The following is a 25386-nucleotide window of genomic DNA, read 5'->3' as shown; positions in this document are numbered from 1 at the left end:
CCATATACAGCTGTAGTAAGGGGGTGGGGAGACAGGCTGGGCTCTGTTACTTGTCAGTTATCAGTTTCCCTCTTTTAATCTATAAGTCTTGAATCAAATTATGTATTTGAGGCATGTATCTTATTTGTCACCCATGCCATTATATTGTGACAGAGTTTGAGTTAACAATAAGTTGGGCACATGTCTGTTTAAGTACCAAATTGACAGTGTCAACTGCCCCCAAATCTATCTTATTTGAAGCAAGTGGATGACAGTAATAATTGTAGAGGGAAATAGAGGAGTCTACGCATAGAAGGATGTTCCTCCTGCTGCTTCTGCTGCTCCCCAATATGGTGCCCCAAGTCCAAAGTGTTAAATGCACAACAAATCACCCTATTCCTGTTCCACACGAGTGGCATGAGCCAGGTGACCTGGTCATTGGTGCAATAGCATCTCATATCTATTACATAGTCCCCAAATTTTCCTTCAAGAAACACCCTTTTCAAAGCTTCATTGGCATCCCAATGTAAGTAACCAGTACTTAAGGTTATTTTATTTATTGTGTATACATTATATCTGACTGAAGAAAACTTTGATTGATTTGGCAGGGAAATAGCATTAGAAGTTTAGTTTTTAAATGAATTGAGGGGGATTATTAGAAATCTCCATGAACATATGCTATGCACATACTGTCAGTTAACATTAAGTGCTTTTTTAATCCAATGCTGTAAAGACAGAGTGAAAAGGGAGTAAGAGAAAGAGAAAGGGGATAGATTTTTTTTAAAGAGCCCTTCTACGTATAGCCAAGAAGTGAGGTACTCAGTTTTGCTTATGATACCAAAATGTTCAGGATAGAGAAAACAAACAAGGATTGTAAAGAGCTCCAAAATGATCTCTTCAAACTGGGTGCATGGGCATTTAAATGGCAAACCTAATTCATTGTAAGCAAGTGTTAAGTGATGGACCTAAGATAGTAATCTCACTTCTATGCTCATGGGGTCTCAAGTGGTTGTAAGAAATCGTCAATAGATAGTTTCATGAAGATGTCAACAAAGTGTGCAGCAGCTGTAGAGAACACATTGATATATTTTTTAAGAAACAGGAGTGTCTGAATATTGTCTTTAAAAACCCCAAATAATCCTTGCCAGCTGTGCTGCCTCTTTGTTGGCAGGCAGATTAAACTCTTATATATAGGTTATGTGCACTGTTTAATTTTTCCCGTGAAATGGTAACTCACTTCATTTGCAGGGTGATGACAAAGTTTTACCAGCACATGCTGGCCTTCGTATTTGCTGTTTATGAAATCAATGAGAATCCCAGGATATTGCCCAATGTCTCTCTTGGGTTCCACAGCTATGATAGCTATTTTAATTCAAGAATGACATACCGAACCACTTTGGACCTGCTCTTTAAATCACATCACTTTCTTCCCAACTACAACTGTGTTATCCAGAAAAATGTAATAGGAGTCATTGGGGGACTTGGCTTTGATACTACCTGGTGCATGGCAAATGTGTTAGGCCTTTACAAGATTCCACAGGTAGAATATGGGTTTTGGAAAATGGAGATTTTGTACCCTAATTCACTGTTATCGTTTCCTTGTAGTAGGAATCTACTAATTCGTAATATGGAGTGTTAAATTGGAAGAAGGAAAAAGGGATGTAATATGTGGATATATTTGGGATGGGGGCGTAGTATGCATATCCAACAATGTGTGTAAGAAGGGTGATGTGTATTTAGTAGATGTAATGGAAGATTGTTGCAAAGGTGCCAGGTTCGTAAATGAGGCACCTAGATTGGTCCATATTACTTCAATCCTGAAAGGACTGCACTGGTTGCCTGTGAGCTACCAATCTCGATTTATGACATTGATACTGGTGTACAAAGGCATAAATAACTCAGGACGCATTAACTAAGAATGTTCCTATGAAATTCCCTTCCTGAGGAAGTATGATGTTATCCAGCACTGTTCACTTTCAGAGGCTAATTACAAACACTGTTTTCTTGTTATTGTTCTTGCATTTGGCATTTTAGAGAGAGATACAGAGGTGCTGTCTTGCTGCATTGCTGGATTTCATTACAGTTTTTTTTTAGTTTTGCTGAAAATGATTGGTATTGTATTTTTGTATTTTAGTGATATTTTATATGATGTGGTTTATTGTGGCCAGAGAACAATAATATATATAATCTTATGATGATCTTCAGGATTTCCGAATACTGTAGATCTTCCTGGATGAGTTCTTAGTAGATGGAGCATCAACCTCTCTCTACAGTCACTATAAAGGATACAGAGCAAAAGAACATGATCAATAGTTTCTGTTGCCCCACCTCCACCTTGGAGTTTCTCTCCATCCACTTAGCAGACATTTAATAGAACAATGATAAATGCTGCTCTCTATCAATGTGTACAAGCATAGCTGTGATGATGTCATAATAACAATAACAATGCTAAATATCTGCAGAAACAATTGAGCAAGGTTCTCTGTGTTTTTATATATAAATTGAGGTTGCTGCTCTCCCTAAACTCAGCACATTTTGGATATATAGGATTTCTATTTCTATTCAAAGAAACTGGAATAGCATGAGTTCTTGTTTCCATTTGGAAAGTGTTGGCTTTTCTCTTTTTCAGATTTCATATGGCTCATTTGAACCAGCCATAAATGATCAAACCAAGTTTCCTTCTTTTTACCGCATGGTCCCCAATGAAGGCCTTCAGTATCAGGGAATTATCCAGTTACTTCTGCATTTCAGATGGAAATGGGTTGGGCTCGTCACTCCAGCTAATGATGCCGGAGAGCGCTTCTTAGAGACAATTGAACCAATGCTTTTCAAGAATGGAATCTGTTCAGAATTCACAGAACGAGTCGAACCAAATATGCATTATTCCGGTAACATGCTAGAAACGCTGGCTGAAAAAAGGGTTTTGTTACCAAATTTCATGACGAGCAAAGCCAACACAGTTCTTATATATGGAGAAAGCCTATCTATTATATGGTTATCAAGTGCTATAAAGACAATGGAGGTAGCTGAGCTACTATTTTCTCCTAAGATGTTACGGGCAGGAAAAGTATGGATTACAACAGCCCAAATTGATTTCATATTATATGTCCTCCAAAAATTTGCTTATTTTAATACACAAATGTTCCATGGTGCTATCTCCTTTGCGATTCACTCCAAGGAGATTCACAACTTTCAAGACTTTCTTCAGGACATATATCCTGATTGGATGGGGAGAAATGGTTTTATCAAAGATTTCTGGGAACATGCGTTCAGTTGCTTAGTTTCAAACTCCAGTCTCTTAAAAGTAATTCATGCCGCATGTACTGGAGAGGAAATGCTGGAAAGCCTCCCTGCACCAGTTTTTGAAATGAGCATGACTGGTCACAGCTACAGTATCTATAATGCTGTCTATGCTTTGGCACATGCCTTGAATAGCATGCACTTGGCTGGAGCCATCCGCAAAGGAAGAGATGCTGGGGGAAGACTTGCCCTGCGATATGTAGAACCTTGGCAGGTAGGGTTTCCTCTTACAAAGTATTCATTTTGCAAATTGTTTAGTGTTGTGCACTGTGCTGATTTGTCATGTGAGCTAGCATTTAATTATAGGTAAAGAAATAAAAGAATAAAATTAGGAAGTTTGTCACAAATGTGGGAATTAGGATATTTTTTAAAATACATATACTGAATGGAAAAATTGACAAGTGGGATGCCACAGATACTATTGTTGTTCAACGTCTTTATAAATGACTTGGACAAAGGAATTAAGGGGATGCTCATCAAATTTGCAGATGGCTCCTATCTGGGAGGGGTAGCTAATGCCACAGAAGACAGAATCAAGATTCAATGTGTTCTTAACAGATTGGAGAACTGGGCCCAAACTAACAAAATGAGTTTCAACAGGGGCAAATGTAAGGTTCTGCACTTAGGCGTAAATAACCAGCTGCACAAATATAAGATGGGGGACACCTGGCTTACTAGCAGTACATGTGAAAAGGATCTAGGAATATTGGTGGACCACAAGGATAACATGAATCAACAGTGTGGTGTGGGGGGGGGGCTGATGCTATTCTAGGCTACATCAGCAGATGTATAGTGTCAAAGGGGGGGGGAATGGTACCACTCTATTCTGCCTTGGTCAGTCCACACCTGGAATACTGTATCCAGTTCTGAACACCACAATTTAAGAGGGCTATTGACAAGCTGGAATGTTTGCAGAAGAGGGAAACCAAGATGATCAAGGGTCTTGAAACCCAGCCTTATGAAGAAGAGTTGAAGGATCTGGATATGTTTAGTCTGGAAAAGAGGAGAGTGAGAGGAGATGTGATAGCCATCTTCTAGTATCTTAAAGGCTGTCAGGATGGAAGATGGAGCAAACTTGTTTCTTCTGCTCTGGAGGTAGGACTCGATACAAGAAAGGAAATTCTGACTAAATATCAGGAAGAACTTTCTGACAGAGCTGTTCAACAGTGGAATGGACTCCCTTAGGTGGTTATGGATTCTCCTTCCTTGGAGGTTTTTAAGCAGAGGTTAAATAGCCATCTGTCATTGATGCTTTATTTGAGCTTCCTGTGTTGCAGGGGGTTGGACTGGATGACCCTTGTGCTCCCTTCCAAGACTTTAGATGACACAGGTTTTTATAAGTGACAGATTAACAACAACTACAGCTAACTCACATTTTGCATGGGGTTTACAATCCTCGCCATTCCACGTATAAGCAAAATCACATAAGGCTAGAACAACCTCTAGAAAACTATTAAAAAGCCATCTTATAAATGTTTGGATTTTTGACTACGTGCAATCTGAAGCAGCTTCCCACAGAAGCAATTAAGGAGTTGGCCGAAGGCCAAGAAGACTGAGCAGAGGGAGTTATTCTGCCTAGAGATATGGGACCTTGGATACAACTCTGCTATTGGTTAAGGTCTCTACATAGGCATGATGACTCATGACCTTCCTTGTTGGTTGGTTAGTTGGTAGGTCAGTGTGTGTTCTGAGAGTCGTTTGGAGTTTGTTCAGTGAGAGAGTTAAGATTTGTGTCTGTATCCTGTATATAGTTACTTGTGAGTCTGCTGTAAATAATAAACACCAATAAGTATCCAAGTGACTGGTAGCAGCGTCTTGTTCCTTCTTCATCCTACCTGCCTGCAACTGATTGCTTCTGGAATTCTGTGTATGCTCTGCTATATTCAACTGGGTCTGGCTAAGATCCTGCAACAGGTTATGAAAGTTGTGAAACATCAATAATAAATTGCTGCACTTACTGCTGAGGGACAAATGTAGCTCTTAGTGTTCCTCTTCATCTCCCTCACTTCATATGATATAAGCACCAGGGCAGTTTAATGGCTCTTCAAGCTGTTAAGCCAACCTGGGTTTAAATGACTTTGGCAGGCTGGTGGATGATTTGAAGTGGTCATAGAAGCTCGGAGCATATTGGCGCAAGATGCTACCATCCAAATAAATGCATTTCCAGTTCATGTCTTTCAGCCACAAGTTAAACTCCTTCTCTGCCTTCACCAAAGCCTTGTCCTGCACCTGGCTGCCACCTTTGCAGTCAGTGCTGGACTTGCTGCCACAGACCCATGGATCTCCTTCTCATGCACCTTGATGGCATGGATACTGGATTTGTTGTGGCCAATTTTGCATACCCCCAGCACACACAGGCATGCCATCCCTCAAGCAGTCAAGTACAGCTAACTTCTCTTCCAATACAGGAACCACCTTCCACTACTTTGTTTTCTCAGCAGCTAATGGTGATGACAATGATGCCTTGTGTTTGGGGACTATTCTGCAGTCTGAAGCTCTGCCAACCACCTTCTCCACATTACAAAACCCTCAGTTGTCTCTCCAACCCTCACCAACTCCTTCTGCCGCACTCTATACTCCTCTGTTGTCACTCCACACACACACACACACACACACACGAGTCTTTCTAGCCTCTACATATCACCCTCTTGAATTGCATCTTCAGCACTCCAACCTCCTCAATTGTCTCCAAACCCCTACGCCATGGGTAGGCAATTGCCTTCTAAATCTGGCCCACGGATGGTCCAGGAATCAGCATGTTTATACATGAGTAGAATGTGTCCTTTTAGTTAGAATGCATTTCTGGGTTATTTGTGGGGCCTACCTGGTGTTTTTACATGAGTAGACTGTGTGCTTTTATTTAAAATGCATCTCTGGGTTATTTGTGGGGCATAGGAATTTGTTCATTCCCCCCCCAAAAAAATAGTCTGGCCCCCCACAAGGTCTGAGGGACAGTAGACTGGCCCCCTGCTGAAAAAGTTTGCTGACCCCTGCCCTGCGCAAGTCTCTCTGAACTCCTCCGATCACTCTCTCCAACCACCTCTTCTGCACTCAAACACCCTCATGAAAGCTGCTAAGGACTGCTGGCCATTTTTTCCTGCTCTCCCACTCACTCACTCACTCACTCCCCCCCTTCATTCCATTTTCACTCCATTTTCTTATTCCCCCTCCCCCCGTGTGCACACCATTTTAGAACAAATATTTTTCACACCAGATGCATGAAGCTGCAAGTGTGTATGTTAAATAAGTGTAAGTGGGAGTTAACAGGTATTAACTCTTAAAGTACAGGTAAGTAACAGCAGCTATCAGCAGTAACAGAGAGCCAGTGTGGTGTAGTGATTAAGAGCGGTAGTCTCGTAATCTGGGGAACCAGGTTCGCGTCTCCGCTCCTCCACATGCAGCTGCTGGGTGACCTTGGGCCAAGTCACACTTCTTTGAAGTCTCTCAGCCCCACTCACCTCACAGAGTGTTTGTTGTGGGGGAGGAAGGGAAAGGAGATTGTTAGCCGCTTTGAGACTCCTGAAGGGAAGTGAAAGGCGGGATATCAAATCCAAACTCTTCTTCTTCTTCTTCTATCAAAAGAGTTAGAGCTACCTACGACTGTTCCAAAAATTCAACTGGCATAAATTAGACCTTTTTTAAAAAATAACAACAATGGGGTGTGTGTGTGCAGGGTGCTATCAGCAATCCTAATCATATTTCAGTGGGGGTGGGGGTAGAATTTTTTGAAGAAATGTGTATGGGAACTTGCCTACCTATTTCCCCTCTTGGTATCTCTTAACAGCATGAATTGGCCAAGTGACGTGCTTGTCAAACTGTGTCAAATTATAACCTTGCGACATTCTGTAGTTTGTCAGTGCCTGTCGAAGTGTTCATGGAAATGCTTTATAGACTTTTCAATTCTCTTTCCACTTAGCTCCACTCATTCCTGCAGAGAATCTCATTCAACAACAGTGCTGGGGATGAAATCACATTAAATGAATATGGAGAGTTAGCGGCTGGCTTTGATATTACCAACTTGGTCACTTTCCCAAATCATTCCTACGTCAGAGTCAAAGTGGGAAGGCTGGATCCTCAGGCCCCTCCTGGCAAACAGCTCACCATTAATGAAGACAGAATTAAATGGCACAGGCGCTTCACTAAGGTATGGAAATAAATGCACAGTGGTTGAAATGCCATAATATGTGGTTACCCACAAAATGGGTTGCAACAAAAGCACTTCACATATTGTTAACTTTGATATTCACTATTAAAATATAGGCTTAAAAAAAGAGGATTCCATATCTAGATGAATAGTACTTACTTGGTTGGTTGGTTGGTTGGTTGGTTGGTTGGTTGGTTGGATGGATGGATGGTTGCATGGTTGGCATCCGTCTGTCACAGGAGACAATGGAGAAGTGCACCTTGGGGGGTGAGGTCAAACTTTTTGAAGGTTACAGCACCAGGTGTGGCTGTAGAGACCAATGTGTGAGAGAGAGTTTAATGGTGAGATACTCTATTTGAATGACTTTTCCTGTATGTTAGCGCTTTCAGCTTCTGAGGCCCTCTTTCTTGGTCTGCTGTTTTGTTGGTGGCACTTTTCTTGTACATGATATTATATTGCATGTGATACTGACATTATAAGCCATCAAGAAAACATTGCCCTTTAAGAAATGCTGTAAGGTCTACCAGTACAGTGGTACCTTGGGTTACAGATGCTTCAGGTTACAGACACTTCAGGTTACAGACTCCGCTAACCCAGAAATAGTACCTCAGGTTAAGAACTTTGCTTCAGGATGAGAACAGAAATTATGCGTCGGTGGCGTGGGTGCAGCGGGAGGCCCCATTAGCTAAAGTGGTACCTCAGGTTAAGAACAATTTCAGGTTAAGAATGGACCTCCGGAACGAATTAAGTTCTTAACCCAAGGTACCACTGTACATGAACAGATGACCCACAATACAAAAAAGAGCAACATGCACAGAAAACATCTCACACAAAGGAGGACCAATGACTACCAGAGAATCCACAATTGTCCAGCATTCTTGTTTGTGAAATTACTGAAGCAAAGGCTATGCTAGCTGTAGCATTTTTTGGGCTGAGAATGAACATTATAATCTTCTTGAGTTTGTATGATTCTAAGTTTGGGATGCATACATCTTGAGACAGTTGTAGCTGGTGAATAAGCCTAAGATGGGCATAAACACCCCTAGCCACCAAAAAGAAATGTAGAAACTCCTGCTTCAGAAGGAGTGCAACCCCTCCCATAACAGGTTTTGCACATAATTCCCAAGCAGGAATGCCAAGCTTGGCTCCACAACCATGGGTGCCCAGGGCTGTGGGTGTCATACAGTGTGAATAGCCCTGGCACCAAAATTTGTGGGTGCCCAACCCCTTCAATTGGGATTTTGTGGGTGCTAGGGCCAACCTAGAGTTAGCACCTATGTTCCCAAGCATGGGAAACACCCACCCAAAGTACTTCTCTCTTATAAGGATTCAACCCCCACCCAACCCATCACTCTCTCCAGACACCTGGGCAGTACCTTCACCACCACCTCTCTTTCCAATCTAGTGAAGAGATAGAGGTGCAGATCATCAGCATACAGATGATACTGTGTTCCGGATCCTAGGATATGATTCTGAAGAGTTTCATACAGATAATAAATGGCAACAAAACACAGAATAGGTCCTAAAGGGACACCAAAGCCCAAAAGCCATGGCATGGTTCCCTAGTACTAGTTTGACCATGCAGGTAGGGACAGAACCACTGTAATGGGGTATGTTTAATTGCCATCACCGTGAGTCACAACAAAGAACATATATAAAATCCTTAAAGAAAATGCAGTTAGGTTGTGAGGTGAGATTAGACTGAATTCTGGTGCAGCTGAAATGGTGGATGGTCTAGATATGAATATTGCAGTCTTGTTGAATTTGTATAATGATTAGAGGAGCAGCTGTTTACCACACTGTATGTGACACCTGTGCACATATGGATCATATATTTCACACTATTAGTCCTCATATTTACTGTTAAATCACCTGATATTGGATATTACATTGATTCCCTCAAAACATTTATCTTTTCCTACGTCTTTGGATAGGTGCCACCCCCTTCTGTATGTAATGACATCTGCCATTCTGGATACGGGAAGAAAAAGAAGGAGGGGAAGAAGTTTTGCTGCTATGATTGTGATCAATGTCCAGAAGGAATGATCTCAAATGAGAAAGGTGGACAATGTCTTCTTAAGACAATAGCAAACAATGCAATTTATTTTAGTAAGCTCTGGGTTCTTCAGCATTTTTGTTGTAATTAATCTACCGGAGGAGGGAAGGCTTAAAATATGGCTTGACGTGTTGTTCTCATTGTTCATAGATAAAATCAATATAATTTTATCTTTAAAACATCTTGGGAAAAAATATGTTAAAATGGGAGTTAATATATTTTACCTCCAACTTCTATAAAGTTTTGGGGGAATATAAGTGGTGGTTTCTCCTCTAAGAACAAGGTTGTTTGATGAGAGGGTGAAAGTCTCATTAAAGTCACCTATCTGGGCCCCAGAGATTTCAGCTGTAATGTACTCATTTTTATATGTAGTATATGATTTTAGGGAAAAGGAGTGGTTATAAAAGCAGATGTCCTTCATGGAAAAAAAAATTCCAGATTTAATACTTGACTTTTATTTTTTCTTAATCTAAGACAGTGGTTCCCAATTGGTGGTCTGTGAACCCCATGGGGTCTGCATAGCCAACACAGGGTGTCAGTGGCACCATATGCGCAATAAAAACTACTAGAGATATACCAAAAATTTCAAAAGTAGGGGGTCCATGTTTGACTATTGAAAAACAGGGGGTCCACAGTACTTAGCTAATTAGGAACCGCTGATCCAGGGTAAAAGCATTGGGGCTGAAAGTTTTGAAACATTTTGAAATGGAAAATACAATGCTAGATGGACTAATGGTGAGGAAATTCTTAAGAATAGTATTGGTTGCTACAAACTGTTATGCATTGTTTGTTTGTTTTCAGACATGGAAACATGTGTCAGTTGCCCAGCAGATCAATATCCAAACAAAGACCAGGATCTATGCATTTCTAAGATTCCAAACTTCTTAGCTTTTCATGAAACTTTGGCTATTGTTTCAGCTACCTCGGCACTTCTATTCTCTCTGATCACAATTCTGGTGCTCAGCATCTTCATTAAGCATCGAGATACAGTCATCGTCAAAGCCAACAACAGAAGCCTCACCTATATTCTCCTCATCTCTCTCTTCCTGTGTTTCCTCTGCTCTTTGTTGTTCATTGGAAAACCTAATAAGGTGACCTGCCTTCTCCGACAAACGGCTTTTGGCATTGTCTTCTCTGTGGCCCTCTCTAGTATCTTAGCCAAAACCATACTAGTGGTTTTGGCATTCATGGCTACCAAACCAGGATCCAGTATCAGGAAATGGGTAGGAAAAGAACTGACTTATTCCATTGTCCTTTCCTCCTCTATGGTTCAAGTAGGAATCTGTGCCTTCTGGCTTGGAGCCTCTCCCCCATTCCCAGATTTGGATACAAACTCAATGAATGAAGAAATTGTAGTGTTATGTAATGAAGGGTCAATCCTGATGTTCTATTGTGTTTTGGGCTACCTGGGCTTCCTGGCCACTGTCAGCTTCACGGTGGCCTTCTTAGCCAGGAAGTTGCCTGACAGTTTCAATGAGGCCAAGTTCATCACCTTCAGCATGCTGGTCTTCTGCAGTGTTTGGTTCTCCTTTATTCCCACATACCTGAGCACCAGAGGAAAATACATGGTGGCTGTGGAGATCTTCTCCATCTTGGCTTCCAGTACTGGCTTGCTAGCTTGCCTCTTTTTCCCAAAATGCTACATTATTGTGGTGAGACCTGACCTGAACAGCAGACAGCAGCTGACACACAAAAAGTATAAATGACAGAATATTTTGTGGGGTTTTTGGGGGTCTTAGGCTATGTGGATTTGCTTGTGGGTATCATTTTCCCTGTATTTTTCATAGCAGGAAATTACCAACTGGCTCAGGAGATCAGGGAGTTGAAATGCTCCCATCAATCCTCTTCACCAGCCAGACCTCATTGGTATTGGATAATTTGTTTGAATTATTCTGATTGCAGAGTCTATCATTGTTATATGTCAATAAATATAACATGTTACCAGTGTTTCTTCTCTCGAGTTTTCTTGGGCAAATGACACTGTGTTAATTACCAAGCTTACCATGCCCCCTACATAAACAAATTATTTTAAGAAATGAATGACAATTTCATGAGGACAGTAGTTCTATTAAATCATGGGTCATGTTTTGTGTGGTGCATTTTGAAGCCTCTGTACTTATTCATTTATATTATTCGTAACATCTTGATGATCACCAACCCCCACGACACCTCAATAGCCGATTAAAGCAGAGCATTTAAAAGTGCTCCAAACGGGAAATCAATGGTCACTCCATGAGAAATTCTAGGTGCAAAAACACACCTCTAACTCATTTTAAAACTGGGACATCAATATTTCTAGAATCTCATACTTGGATTGACAGGGGGCTGGGAAGGGAGAAAGGAAATGACTCACCTTGCCATAGATACTGCTCCAGGCTCAGAGGGATTTAATACTTGACAAAGCCTTGACAGTTAAAGATCACACCAGACATGAGGCATTTTTCTATAGCTCAAACCTTTCTTACACCAAGGGTTTACAATGTGTGCATCTCCAGATGTTTCAGGACCACAGCTTCCATCAGCTTACAATTGACCATTATTATCAAGGATGGTAGAAGCTATAGTCCAGAAACATATGGATGCTGCAACATTGCCTATCACTGCCTTACACTGATGGGCCACCCTGACAGCCTTCAGAATTACCACTTCTTACCAGAGCAAGAAAGGGATGGCACAGACATCCTCAAACATGCCACTCTGCTTCAAACAATATATATGTGCTCTTTCAAAAGTAGCTAGACTGTATTATCCAGGGTCCCTAGATGGTTTGCACCCTTTCCATCATTGTTCCCAAGATCCAGTAAGTGTCACAGAGTGTAGGCGCCCCTAGCCATAGGAAATTAGACAAGTGGGGAAAGGATGAGGTTGGGTTATCTCTAAAAATTATTTTGCCCAATATGGAGCTTGAACTCATGACTCTGAGAGTATGCTCTACCAACTGAGCTAGCCTAGCAGTTTTTGGATGATGCCAGAGAGGTTTCCATGCATGCCACATTCCTTCAAACAGTACATATGTGTTGTTACTAAAGTGTCTAGACTGCATTAGTCAGGGCCCATACATTTGGATATGGTTAGGACTCTCTCCTGCATTGTATCCAAGATCTAGTTAGTGGGGTGGATAGCAATGTCTGATCAGTGTCACCTAGTTGAGAGAGTGTAGGAGGCCCCATCAAGGTATTCTAGGAAGAGGTGGTGTTTTGTTTGGGTTTTGTTTTTTTGTTTAGTTATGGGTGTCCTGCATTAGCAAGCAGATTGGGCAAGGTGGCCTTAGAGATCCCTTCCTAACATTTGATTCTGTGATGTGGCAGATATGTTTACTTCGGCAGTTCTCCTACTGGTGATGCGACATAGAGTCCAACAACATTGTGAAAGTGATTATCTCCCCTGTAATTATTAAAATTATTATAATCAATTCACCTGGCAAAGCTCCAGAAGGCAGAATGGGAAATAAAAAAAATGAAAACGTAAATCTGAAATGATTTAAAGCACCCCGGTGTTCCAAAGACAGCTATGGTAAGGGAGGAGAGGTGAGGCCAGGATCTGTTATTTCAGAGAGTTTTGCTTTTCATTGTATCAATTAGATCTCAAATCATGATATTTTATATAGCATTCGATCAGTTTTTTTGACATTATTGAAGTTAATGAAAAGGTTGATACAGGTCTGCTTAAGTACTAAATTGCCGGAGTTGGCTGCCATCAAATCCATCCTGTTCAAGTCAGACTGATGATAGTAACAATATTGTAGAGAGGCAAAGGAGAGTCCATGTGTAGAAGGATATTTGGGATCAGGATGTTGTTGCTGCTGCTTCTCCTGCTGCTTCCCAATATGGTGCCCAAAGTGTACACTGTTGTTTGCAGCAGAAATAATCCTGTGCATATTCCACATGAGTGGTATGAACAAGGGGACCTTATCATTGGTGGGATAGCATCTCATATCTTTTACATGTACCCCAAGCTTTCCTTCAATATACACCCTTCTCGTGTCTTTATTGATCTCTCAGTGTAAGTAAAATGTCCTTAACATTATTTTATTTGTTATTTATACATTGATATCTGGATATCTGGATATCTGACAGAAAAGTACTTTGATTGCTTTGGGGAAAAGTTTTACATTTTAAAAAAACAACAACAAATGGACATTTTCTATAAGAAATATCCATGCACATACTGTAGGCTATGCCTAAACTGTTAATTAGACATCAGAAAACATTCACCTTCACCAATTCTGGAAAGATAAAGAGAAAGGAGAGTAGGAGAAAGAGAAAGAGAAAGAGAAAGTGGGTAAGATGATATAAGAACTGCTTTCCAACATACAGCCAAGCAGTTAGCCAGTCATGTTTGCTGATGATTCTAAAATGTTTAGTTATTAAAAAATAACACAGATTGCAAAGCACTCCAAAATAATCTCTGCATACTGGTTGCATGAGCAGTAAAATGGAAAGGCAATTCAATTTAAGCAAGTGCAAAGTGAGGCTTATTCCAAGCTAAAAATATATATTACCGTATTTTTTGCTCTATAAGACTCACTTTTTCCCTCCTAAAAAGTAAGGGGAAATGTGTGTGCGTCTTATGGCGCGAATACAGGCTGGGTAATTTTACTTATATACCTATGGCATCTGAACTAGTGGTGAATGACCAGGAATGAAACCTTGGGTCATAGCAGATAACACAGTGAAAATGTGGACACAGGGTGCAACTGTGCTAGAATTCTATTCTAGCAAACATCACTTAAGGAACTGCCAATATCATAACGCAGTTAAACTAATCTATGGCGTGACCTACACTTGGTACACTATGTACAGTTCTGGTCAATTCACCTAAGTAGGGATGGTGTAGAGCTGGAAAAAGCTCACCCGAGGCCCTTCTTCATGTGCCTCCTCCACGAGAGGTCTGGAGGGTTACAACACAACAATGGGGCTTTTTGCTCCCCACTGATGGAATTTTCTCCCCAGGCGGGCTCAGCTGCCACCTTTGTTACATATCTTTAAGCACCAGGCAAAAACATTCTCTTCTCCCAGGCCTTTGGCTAATTGAACAATCTATGCTATTTTAAACTGGGGCGTTGTTTTTAGCTCATACTATGCTATATATTTCGTGTTTTTTTATTGTAAACCGCCATATGATCCTCAGATGAAGGGTGATGAAGAAGAAGAAGAAGAAGAAGAAGAAGAAGAAGAAGAAGAAGAAGAAGAAGAAGAAGACGACTAAACTGGCAGGCTATACCCGCTCCTTTCAGTTCTAGATTTTATGCTCTGTTTAATTCTCCCATAAAACAGTAACTCACTTCATTTGCAGGGTGATGACAAAGTTGTACCAACACATCCTGGCCTTGGTGTTCGCCATTGATGAGATCAACCAGAATCCCAGGATGTTGCCCAATGTCACTCTTGGGTTCCACATCTATGATAGCTATTATGATTCAAAGATGACCTACCGAACCACTCTGGATCTGCTCTTTAAATCGCGTTACTTTCTCCCCAACTACATATGTAGCATCCAGAAAAATGTAGTAGGAGTCATTGGGGGATTTGGCTCTGAGACTTCTTTGTGCATGGCAGACATCTTAGGTCTTTACAAGATTCCACAGGTAGAATATGGGAATTAAAATAATAATAATGAAATTTCACACAATAATAAACTATCCCCATCCCCTTCTACTAGAAACCTGCTGACTCATGAATATGGACAGGTTAAAAAGGAAGAGTAAAAGAGACTGCAGTATATAACTATATTAGAGAGGTATAACGTGGGTGAGAAAGGCAGTGTTCCAAAGAATGTGTGTTTAATGCATATAATGTAAGATTGCTTGAAAATTTCCAAGCATTGGTGGCAATAGAAAGATGAAATATAGAAAAGAGACTTCCTTGGAAGCAAAATCCAGGTTTGGGGCAAGTACTCTTTGATGAGAGAATCCCAGAAGAGATTTAAAACTACAAAACGTGCTGCACAGTAAAGCACAGAAATATAAGCATGTAGACCTTTAAAATATGTCATTGTGAGTTTCAGAATAGTCCCCTTTTCCCCCTGCATAGAAAAAGACCTCACGTTTGTTAAATTAAAAATGGTTTACTTATAAACCCTCTGAAGGTGAGGTTCATGTGCCTTTCCATACATCAGTCAGAAAACACAGGCTTAGTTACAGTTGTGAAAGTTCCTAAATTGGTATGGCCTGTTAGAGTCATGCAGTGTGAGCTTGGAGCAACCAGCTCAGACCTCTCTACATGCCAAGCTTCTCTGGGAGACTGAAGGACAACAATAGGCTTGATTACCATCCTCCAAAGCTAAAGGAGTGACCCAGCTAAACCTGGCAGGACAGCTTACTCTGTGACATTAACTCCTCCATGCATGATATGTATGTGTGGTTTATTGTCTACTTCTTTGGTTGTGAGTCGCTTTGGGTTGCCCCAGGCAAGAAAAATCCACTGACAAATTTAATAAATAATAAAAAACCAAGAATGTCTCTCCCGGAGAATTATGAAATTCCCTTCCTGGGGCAAGTATGACATTATTCAGAATTGTTGACTTTCAGAGGTTAATGGAAAACAGTATTTTGTGCCATTCTGCTGCATTATGTGAATTCATCTTTGTTGCTTTTAATTTTTGCAGAGAATGATGGTGATACTTTTTTTTTTGTACAGTAGTACCTTGGATTACAAACACCTTGGGTTAGAAACACTTTGGGTTACAGACTCCGCTAACCCGGAAGTAGTACCTCGGGTTGAGAACTTTACCTCAGGATGAGAACGGAAATCGGCAGGCCCCATTAGCTAAAGTGGTACCTCAAGTTAAAAACGGACCTCCGGAATGAATTAAGTTTGCAACCAAACGTACCACTGTATTTTACTGATATTTTGTATGGTTTATTGTGGTAAAAGACCAAAACCATGCATACTCTTCCAGAGATCTTCCAGAGTTCCCGGAAGATCTTCCCAGGAGAGTTCATAGTAGATGGAGTATCAACTTCTCTCTACAATCACTATAAGGGTTACAGAACAGAAGAAGAGGATCAGTGGTTTCTATTGCTCCAGCTCCACATGAAAGTTTTGTTGAATCATACGCTTAGTGGTGCCAAAAGCAGTACAGTACAGTGAGCAATGATAAATACTCCAAATACTTGGAGACAATCAATGTGTACAAATGTGATGACTCAATAATATTAAGAATGAGTAGCTTCAGAAATTATTGAGCACAATTATTTGTCTGCATTTTTCTATGTCCCTAAAAAGAGTACATTTTAGTATATAGGATTTATTACTACTACTACTACTACTACTACTACTACTACTACTACTAGAATTTATATACTACCTTATACCCGGAGCTCTCAGGGCAGTTCACAGAAAAAATCAACATAAAAACCACTATATAGAGAGAGTTGCGGGTGAAATATCTAGCAAGGAATGACTGTTAATAGCTTGCCTCAAATTGTGGGGAATAGTAGCTAAAGCACATTCTGACAATCTTCCCAATAAACAGATACTTATCTGGAGGTAATTGGAATGTTTACAACACTTACAACACTTATATTCAGATAAACGTGTTGTGAGTTCTTGTTTCCACTTGGACAGTTTGGTTTTTCTTTTTTCAGATTTCATATGGTTCATTTGAATCAGTCATGAATGAACAAATCAAATTCCCTTCCTTTTACCGCATGGTCCCCAATGAAGGACTTCAGTATCAAGGAATTATCCAGTTGCTTCTGCATTTTGGATGGAAATGGGTTGGACTCCTCACTCCAGATAATGAAGCTGGAGAACATTTCTTGCGGGCAATTGAACCAATGCTTTACAAGAATCGGATCTGTTCAGCATTCACAGAAAAGATTTGGTACCATCTGCATGTCACTGGTAACATGTTTGATACGGTAGATGATGTGGTACGTGGATCAAAGCTCTTCACACGAGCTTTCATAATGAGCAAAGCCAATGCTGTTGTTATATATGGAGAAAGTCAATCTATTGCATGGCTGTTAAATGCTGCAAAGACAATGGTAACTCTGTTAATATATCATCCACATATTAAGTTACCTGAAGGAAAAGTGTGGATTACAACAGCTCAAATAGATTTCCCATTACATACAGTTCAAAAAAATACTGGTATTAACATACAAATGTTCCATGGTGCTCTCTCCTTTGCTCTCCACTCCAAGGAGACTCACAGCTTCCAAGACTTTCTTCAGCATGTAAATCCTTATTGGGAAGCTGGAGATGGCTTTATCAAAGATTTATGGGAACAAGCATTTGGTTGTTCACTTTCAAACTCCACTGCGTCAAAATACTTTTATGTCACATGTACTGGAGAGGAGATGCTGGAGAGCCTTCCTGCATCATTTTTTGAAATGAGCATGACCGGCCACAGCTACAGCATCTACAATGCTGTCTATGCTTTGGCACATGCCTTACAGATCATGTTTCTGGCTGGAGCCAACCACAAAGGAACAGAGAGTAGAGAAAGACTCTCTCATCAGAATTTGAAACCTTGGCAGGTAGGGTTTCCTGTTACAAAGTGTACAGTTTACAAAATATTCTGTGTTATGCACTGCCTTGATATATTATATAATTCGGCAATGCACTATAAGTAAAGAAAGAAACCTTGATAATTAAAAATAATTTTGTTATATCAGAGATTGGAATTAGAAAAGTTCTTATAATAATAAAAAGACTTTAGATTACATAGGCATTCCTCTTACCTACAGTTAACAGCACAAATTAGCCAAGTGGAGTGCAAATCAAACTGCCTGAAATGACCCTTGTAGCTTTCTGACGTTTCTCAAAATCTGGTGGAGTGTCCATGAAAATTTCTGGTTTCCTTGGTAATTCCAGCACACATGATACAGAGAGCTAGCAAAATTCAGGGATTCCAGAAATGAAGGAAATGAAAGCCACGCACACCCTCCAATTAACAACAACAAAAAAAACATCTGGCTGGGTTTCCCTAACCACTCTGGGTGGCTCGCAGCATATATCAAAACATACTAAAACATAAAACATTAATAATTTTCCAATACAGGGCTGCCTTCAGGTGTCTTCTAAAAGTCAGCTAGCTGTTTATTTCCTTGATATCTGAAGGCAGGGTGTTCCACAGGGAGGGCACCACTATCGAGAAATCCCTCTACCTAGTTCCCTGTAACTTCACTTCTTGGAACAATGGGGGTGGAGATGCTCCTTCAGGTATACTGGGCCGTGGACATTTAGGGCTTTAAAGGTCAGCACCAACACTTTGAATTGTGCTCAGAAATGCACTGGGAGCTAATAAAGATCCTTTAGGACCGGTGTTATATGGTCCCAGCAGCCACTCCCAGTCACCACTCTAGCTGCCACATTCTGGATTAATTGTAGTTTCCGAGTCACCTTCAAAGGTAGCACCACATAGAGTTTATTGCAGTAGTCCAAGCATGAGATAACCTGTGGCTCCATGGATAGCTGTGAGTCCAAAATGACCCCCAGACTGCACACCTAGTCCTTTAGAGGCACAGTTACTCCATTCCAGACCAGAGAGTCCCCCACACCTGCCCATTCCCTGACTTTGTAGACCTTGTGGTTCTCTTTTCATATAGGTCCAATCATTCCTACAGAGAATCTCGTTCAACAACAGCGCTGGTGATGAAATCACATTAAATGAATATGGAGAGTTAGCAGCTGGCTTTGATATTACAAACTTGGTCACTTTCCGAAATGGATCATATGTCAGGGTCAAAGTGGGGAGGCTGGATCCTCAGGCCCCTCCTGGCAAAGAGATCACCATCAATGCCGACAGAATCAAATGGCACAGTGGCTTCACTCAGGTGAGAAAATAACTGCACAGGCTCTCAGATGGCAACATTCATAGTTTTCCATAAAGATGGGGTGTAAGGGAGGGAAGAAAGCAGTTCTTCACTTAATGTATAATTAAGTTTGTTATACACTGTAGGAGAAAAGAAAGTTTTCAAAAATAAGATGAAAATCTTATCTATGTTGAAAATTCATAAAAAGATGGACAGTGTTTTAGTGGAGAGAATGTCTATTTGAAAGAGTCGAAACAAAACAAAAAAAATTCCTTCCAGTAGCACCTTAGAGACAAACTAAGTTTGTTATTGGTATGAGCCTTTCTGTGCATGCACACTTCTTCAGTCTAAGGTTTGTCTCTAAGGTGATACTGGAAGGATTTTTTATATCTTGTTTTGACTACAGCAGACCAACACGGCTACCTACCTGTTATTTGAAAGAGTAACTTTACTTGTTTTCTGGCCCCAATTCAAAGCGTGGTTTTGGACCTATAAAGCCTTAAACAGCTCAGGACCACTATACCTGAAGGACCGCCTCTCTCTATATGAACCTACCCAGACCTTGAACCATTTCATCTGTCTCTTCCACAAGAAGTCTAGAGGGAGGAGACATGGGAGTGGGCCTTTTGGGCAGTGGCTCTCTGTTTGTGAAATGTTCTCTCCAGGTAGATTTGACTGGCCCCTTCATTGTACACCTTTAGGCACCATTTCCAGGAGCTACCAACCCCATCCAGTTCATTATACCCTCCAGATACTTCCAGATACCTTTCTTTATTTCAATGGATTAGAGAGTGTGTCATCAGCATACTGATGATATCGTGCTCCATGACACCTGCCAACAGTTTCACATAGATGCTAAATAACATAGGAGATAAACTGGACCTTAATGGGACACCACATCCTAAAGACTATGAAGCTAAACAAATATCTCCTAGAACTACTCTCTCATAATGACCCTTCAGGTAGGTAGGAAACGAACTGCTATGCTACATTACCTCCAATTCCCAACATCTTGAGGACTTCTAGGAGGAAAGATGGCTACTGCTGAACATCAACAGAGATAATTGTGTGGTGATTAAAGATAGCCAAATCATAATTCTTGGTTATCATACTCTCTCATTGAAGATAGAGGGATCAAGGGGATTAATCTGTAATGCTCTGAGGAAAGCTTCTCTTCACTCCAGAGACGCAAAGTATTTTGACAGGGGGAGTGGCTTGGAGTGAGGAACCACAATTGTGGGCACCAGGTCAGCAAAACCTCCCCCCCTTTTTTTACTGCTTTTGAGATTGTGATGATGAATTACAAAAGAGGTGATCTGTCTGCCAATCAAACTTTCACCTGGAAAGCGAACTAACTGCTGGTGTAAGAAGAAATATTAATTAGGCTAAAAACAAAACAATTGTTTGTGACTGAGGAAGATTATCAACAGATAAGAGTGCTCTGGTTCCTAAGAATATTCATTTTATATTATAACTCTCTGTCCTTTTTGTGGAGTGCTGGCTGCAAAAGTGAAGCTAAATTCCTCAAATGTGGGAAGGAATGTACTTCTTTGTTAAAGAGACATGACACGTTTCTTCAAGGCAGAGACTGTTAAGGTGGAAACTAACAGAAACCATTATGGTGAAAATGCTATCAAGATCTGCCAAAACATGAGAGTGGAATGGGAAAATGGCGGTAGGAGATTATGAAATGGAGAGGACATCCACACAGGTACCTGGAGCAGCAAAACAGACAAACAATGGAGTTGTGATGCTTGAGAAGTGGAATGAAACCCTTGACAAAGACATAAAAAATATATCTTGAGATGGCAGAGACAGAGCTGAGAGAGAAAGGATCCTGTGTGCAATCTGGGGATTTTTTTTTTATGTTTGATGATTTATTGTGTTCCGATATCTGTTGGAAGCTGCCCAGAGTGGCTGGGGCAACCCCGTCAGATAGGCAGGGTACAAATATTAAATTTTTTATTAGTAGTATTATGGATTAGGAGGAAAGAATCTATCAAAATTCTTGTGATGCAGTTGAAAAACAAATGGATGAAATCAAAATGGAAGGAGTCTCCTTTCTCTCTTTTTAAACTAGGATGGAAAATCATGGCAAACAGGAAATGGAGTTGGAAGATATGGAACTGGGTGTGAATTAATGAAAATACAAGTTAATAACTATGGATTATTATCCTAATAAGGGATGTTGGATTATTATTATTATTATTATTATTATTATTATTATTTAGGAGATAAAGTTGACATACTGGACTGGACACTTAGCAATAATAGCAATTGGACTTTTAGACTTTTGGTATGGAAAAAAATGAATGAACTTGAGGCTCATGGGATTGAGGACTGGGGAAACATCACCTAGTAGAACAAGGAACAGCTAGATATTACCCTGGAATACAGCTATATACCATCCTGGAGTGAACACTTTGAATATTTTGAATAACTTTTTAATATATAATTGACAGAGATATAAGTCATATTTATTTAATTTCTATTTCTCTCTTTTCTTTTCTATTTTTTTAAAAATATTTTTCTCCCTTTCAGCCTTTTCTCTTTTCCTTTTTTGCTTATCTACAGTGGTACCTCGGGTTAAGAACTTAATTCTTTCCGGAGGTCCGTTCTTAACCTGAAACTGTTCTTAACCTGAAGCACCACTTTAGCTAATGGGGCCTTCTGCTGCTGCCACGCTGCCGGAGCACGATTTCTGTTCTCATCCTGAAGCAAAGTTCTTAACCCGAGGTACTATTTCTGGGTTAGCGGAGTCTGTAACCTGAAGCGTCTGTAAATTGAAGCGTATGTAACCTGAGGTACCACTATACTTTGCATTTGCTTGTGGGTTGTGTTTTTTGTTTTGTTTTGTTTATTTTTTGATTTGGATGTTCTCTACTCTGGTACACTCAGGAAGGAGATGGATGGCAGGTGAAATGAGAGGCAGGGGATGGAAGATCTGCCAAGGTGGGAGCCTGGGAGAAAAAAGGGAAGCTCCTAGGTTACAGCTGGAAAGGTCCACCCCCTTTTATGAGAGACAAGGGTTAAGATCTATCTTTGGGAGAGGGCTTTACATTCCCCCTCCTCTTTCTCTTTCTCTTTCTCTTTTCTTTTTCTCTCCACCCCCCCTTTTTCATTTATGTAGATTGCTTTTTTATTGTATTCTATGTAGAAAGGTGTTTTTTTTTTAATGCAAATCCCACCATCTAGAGTCACATCAAAATAGCACCTAGTGAAATTCATGAATCAAATGGCAGTAATCCCATAGTCACACCTGCTAAACTTGCTTGCTATTGGGCAAAACAAATTCAAACTTTGTGGTCTTTTCACAACCTCCCACATGGCCATATTGCTGCCGTCAGCTGACCACATATGTGAGGGATATCCACCGCCCCAGATTTTCTGCAGCCGTGCCAGGCCACAACCACTGCTATCAGATGAATATAGTAAGTGGACTTTAATAATAATAATAATAATAATAATAATAATAATAATAATAATAATTAAAAAAAATTATTTATATCCCGCTCCCCCCAGCCGAAGCCAGGCTCAGAGTGGCTAACAACAGTAAAAATAACACAGTTTACATAAAATCATAATCAATTAATTGAAATACATTCTAAAACCAATTCATTCTAAAATCAATTCAGAGTCGAATTAATGGCAACCATTGGGCTAGAGTTCTATGAGGTTACAGAAGGCCCGATGGAACACCTCTGTTTTGCAGGCCCTGTGGAAAGATGTCAAGTCCCGCAGGGCCCTAGTCTCTTGTGACAGAGGGTTCCATCAGACTCCACTTCATGAGTCACCTATGTACATATGGATTATCTATTCCACAATATTGGCACTCCTATTTACTGATAGATCACCTTATGTTATATTAATTTAAACATTTTCTTAATATTAACCTTCTCCCATATCTTTGGATAGGAACCACCACTTTCAATATGTAATGCCAATTGCCGTCCTGGTTATGGGAAGAAAAAGAAGGAGGGGGAGAAGTTTTGCTGTTATGATTGTGATCCATGTCCACATGAGACGTTCTCAAATGACAAGGGTGAGAGATGCCGTGTTAGCATATACTATACAACTCATGTTAGTATATTCTGGGCAGATCCACGCCCACATGAGACATTCTCAAATGAGAAATGTGGGAGATAGCATGTAAAGATATACAAAACAATACAGTTTATTTTAGTAAGCACTGCACTCCTTGACAATTTTGTTGTGTTTAATTTCTGGAGGAGGGAAGTCTTAAATTATGGCTTGATGTGTTGTCCTTATTGTTTATAGGCTGGCATCAATATAATGTTATCCTTCTAGAATACACTCTTCAAGATTGTATCTTCACTTTTTAAAAATAATATATTTTAGAAAGGTGGGTGATGATTTTACCACCAACATTGACTAATTTACAGTGGAATAAAAGTGGTGGCCCCTTCTCTAAAAACAAGGCTTTTGGGGGAGATGGTAAAAGTCCTTTCAATATTTCAGCAACAATATTTCTCTTAACTATGCAGTATCTGTGGTCCTGAGAAAAACAGAAAAGCATCACTAAAAGCATACAGCTTATCCACATTTGCCGCATGAGTTGATTTTGTAAGCATCTAGGGCAAAAGCATTCATGACTAACTGCCTAAATTCAATAAAACGTGCAGAGCTTGACTCACTCTTTAGTCAAAACAGCGCCCAGCAGAATTTGATTATAGTGTTTGAATTTAGCCCTTACAATGCAATTCACTCCCCTCTCGGAGTGAATAGTCAACAATCATTAGTCAGTTTAAATGCTTTACATGCAGTAATCACAGGTCTCAGACATCAATCAGCAGAAGCAAATACAGGCAAGGTATTCTTTGTTACAAAATAGAATCCATATCTTCAAGCACTGAAAATGCATGTCGTCAGTTGCATGGTTCAAACAGAAGAGAGAGAGAATCAGAAAACAAACCATACTTCCTCACTTCTTGGAGAAGTGATATCACGAAGTCCTTTCTATAAATTTACAGCTCTGTTGTTCCCTTACTTACTGGCAATAGTGTACAGTTGTTTGGCTGCATAAAATCTCCCGTACTTCAGATAACAACATTCTTTAGCATAATCATGGTTTTTTAAAATGATTGTACATTGTATTTTCAGAGAATGAAATATGTGACAGGTGCCCTGCAGGTCAGTATCCAAATGAAGGCCAGGATCAATGCATTCCAAAGACAGCAAACTTCCTGGGCTTTGATGAAACATTGGCCATCGTTTCAACTTTCTGTGCACTTTTATTCTCTCTGATCACAATTCTTGTGCTTGGCATCTTCATTAAGCACAGGGACACTGCCATAGTCAAAGCCAACAACAGAACCCTAACCTATATTCTTCTACTCTGCCTCCTCTTGTGTTTCCTCTGCACTTTGATGTTCATTGGAAAACCAAGGTGGGTGACCTGTCTTCTCCGACAAACAAGTTTTGGCATCATTTTCTCTGTGGCCCTCTCCAGCATCTTGGCCAAAACCGTATCGGTGGTTTTGGCATTCATTGCTACCAAGCCAGGGTCCAGGATCAGGAGATGGGTAGGCAAAAAGCTGGCTTACACCATTGTCTTCTCTGGCTCCATTGTTCAAGTAGGAATCTGTGTCTTATGGCTGGCAACCTCTCCCCCATTCCCAGATTTGGACATGCACTCAATGAATGAAGAAATTATAATATTATGTAACGAAGGGTCAGTTCCCATGTTCTATTGTGTTTTGGGCTACATGGGCTTCCTGGCCACTGTCAGCTTCACGGTGGCCTTCCTAGCCAGGAAGTTGCCTGACACTTTCAACGAAGCCAAGTTCATCACCTTCAGCATGCTGGTTTTCTGCAGTGTTTGGCTCTCCTTTATTCCAACGTACCTGAGCACCAGAGGAAAATACATGGTGGCTGTGGAGATCTTCTCCATCTTGGCTTCCAGTGCTGGGCTGCTGGCTTGCCTCTTTTTCCCTAAATGCTACATTATTGTGATGAGGCCTGAGCTGAATAACAGAGAACAGCTGATACGGAGCAAAGCATAAATGACAGAAGAGATTGTAATTTATGTTGGGAGTTAGGCTCTGTAATCTTTCTGGCTAGTGTCAGATGTGGTGGTCAAAATAACAGAAGAGCTTATCTTATCATTTATGTTCTTGGGATCCA

General features: G+C 40.4%; 1 protein-coding gene across 1 annotated transcript; it reads left to right on the top strand.

Annotated features, from left to right (window-relative positions):
• Positions 1-329: 329 nt before the first annotated feature.
• On the top strand, positions 330-25265 carry LOC310692614 (vomeronasal type-2 receptor 26-like; the record flags this gene model as incomplete). The annotated part of the gene is made up of 8 exons (XM_083473559.1): positions 330-505; positions 1228-1519; positions 2609-3001; positions 7196-7423; positions 17068-17469; positions 19036-19263; positions 23158-23284; positions 24364-25265. The coding sequence occupies 8 exons, from the start codon at positions 330-332 to the stop codon at positions 25263-25265; spliced, it is 2748 nt and encodes a 915-aa protein (XP_083329685.1).
• Between the last annotated feature and the right edge of the window lie 121 nt (positions 25266-25386).

Source organism: Podarcis liolepis (assembly GCF_965112155.1).
Source record: "Podarcis liolepis genome assembly, chromosome: 13".
NCBI classification, from domain to species: Eukaryota; Metazoa; Chordata; class Lepidosauria; order Squamata; family Lacertidae; genus Podarcis; species Podarcis liolepis.
Note: the sequence above shows the minus strand (reverse complement) of the source record. Positions and strands in the feature narration are given on the sequence as shown.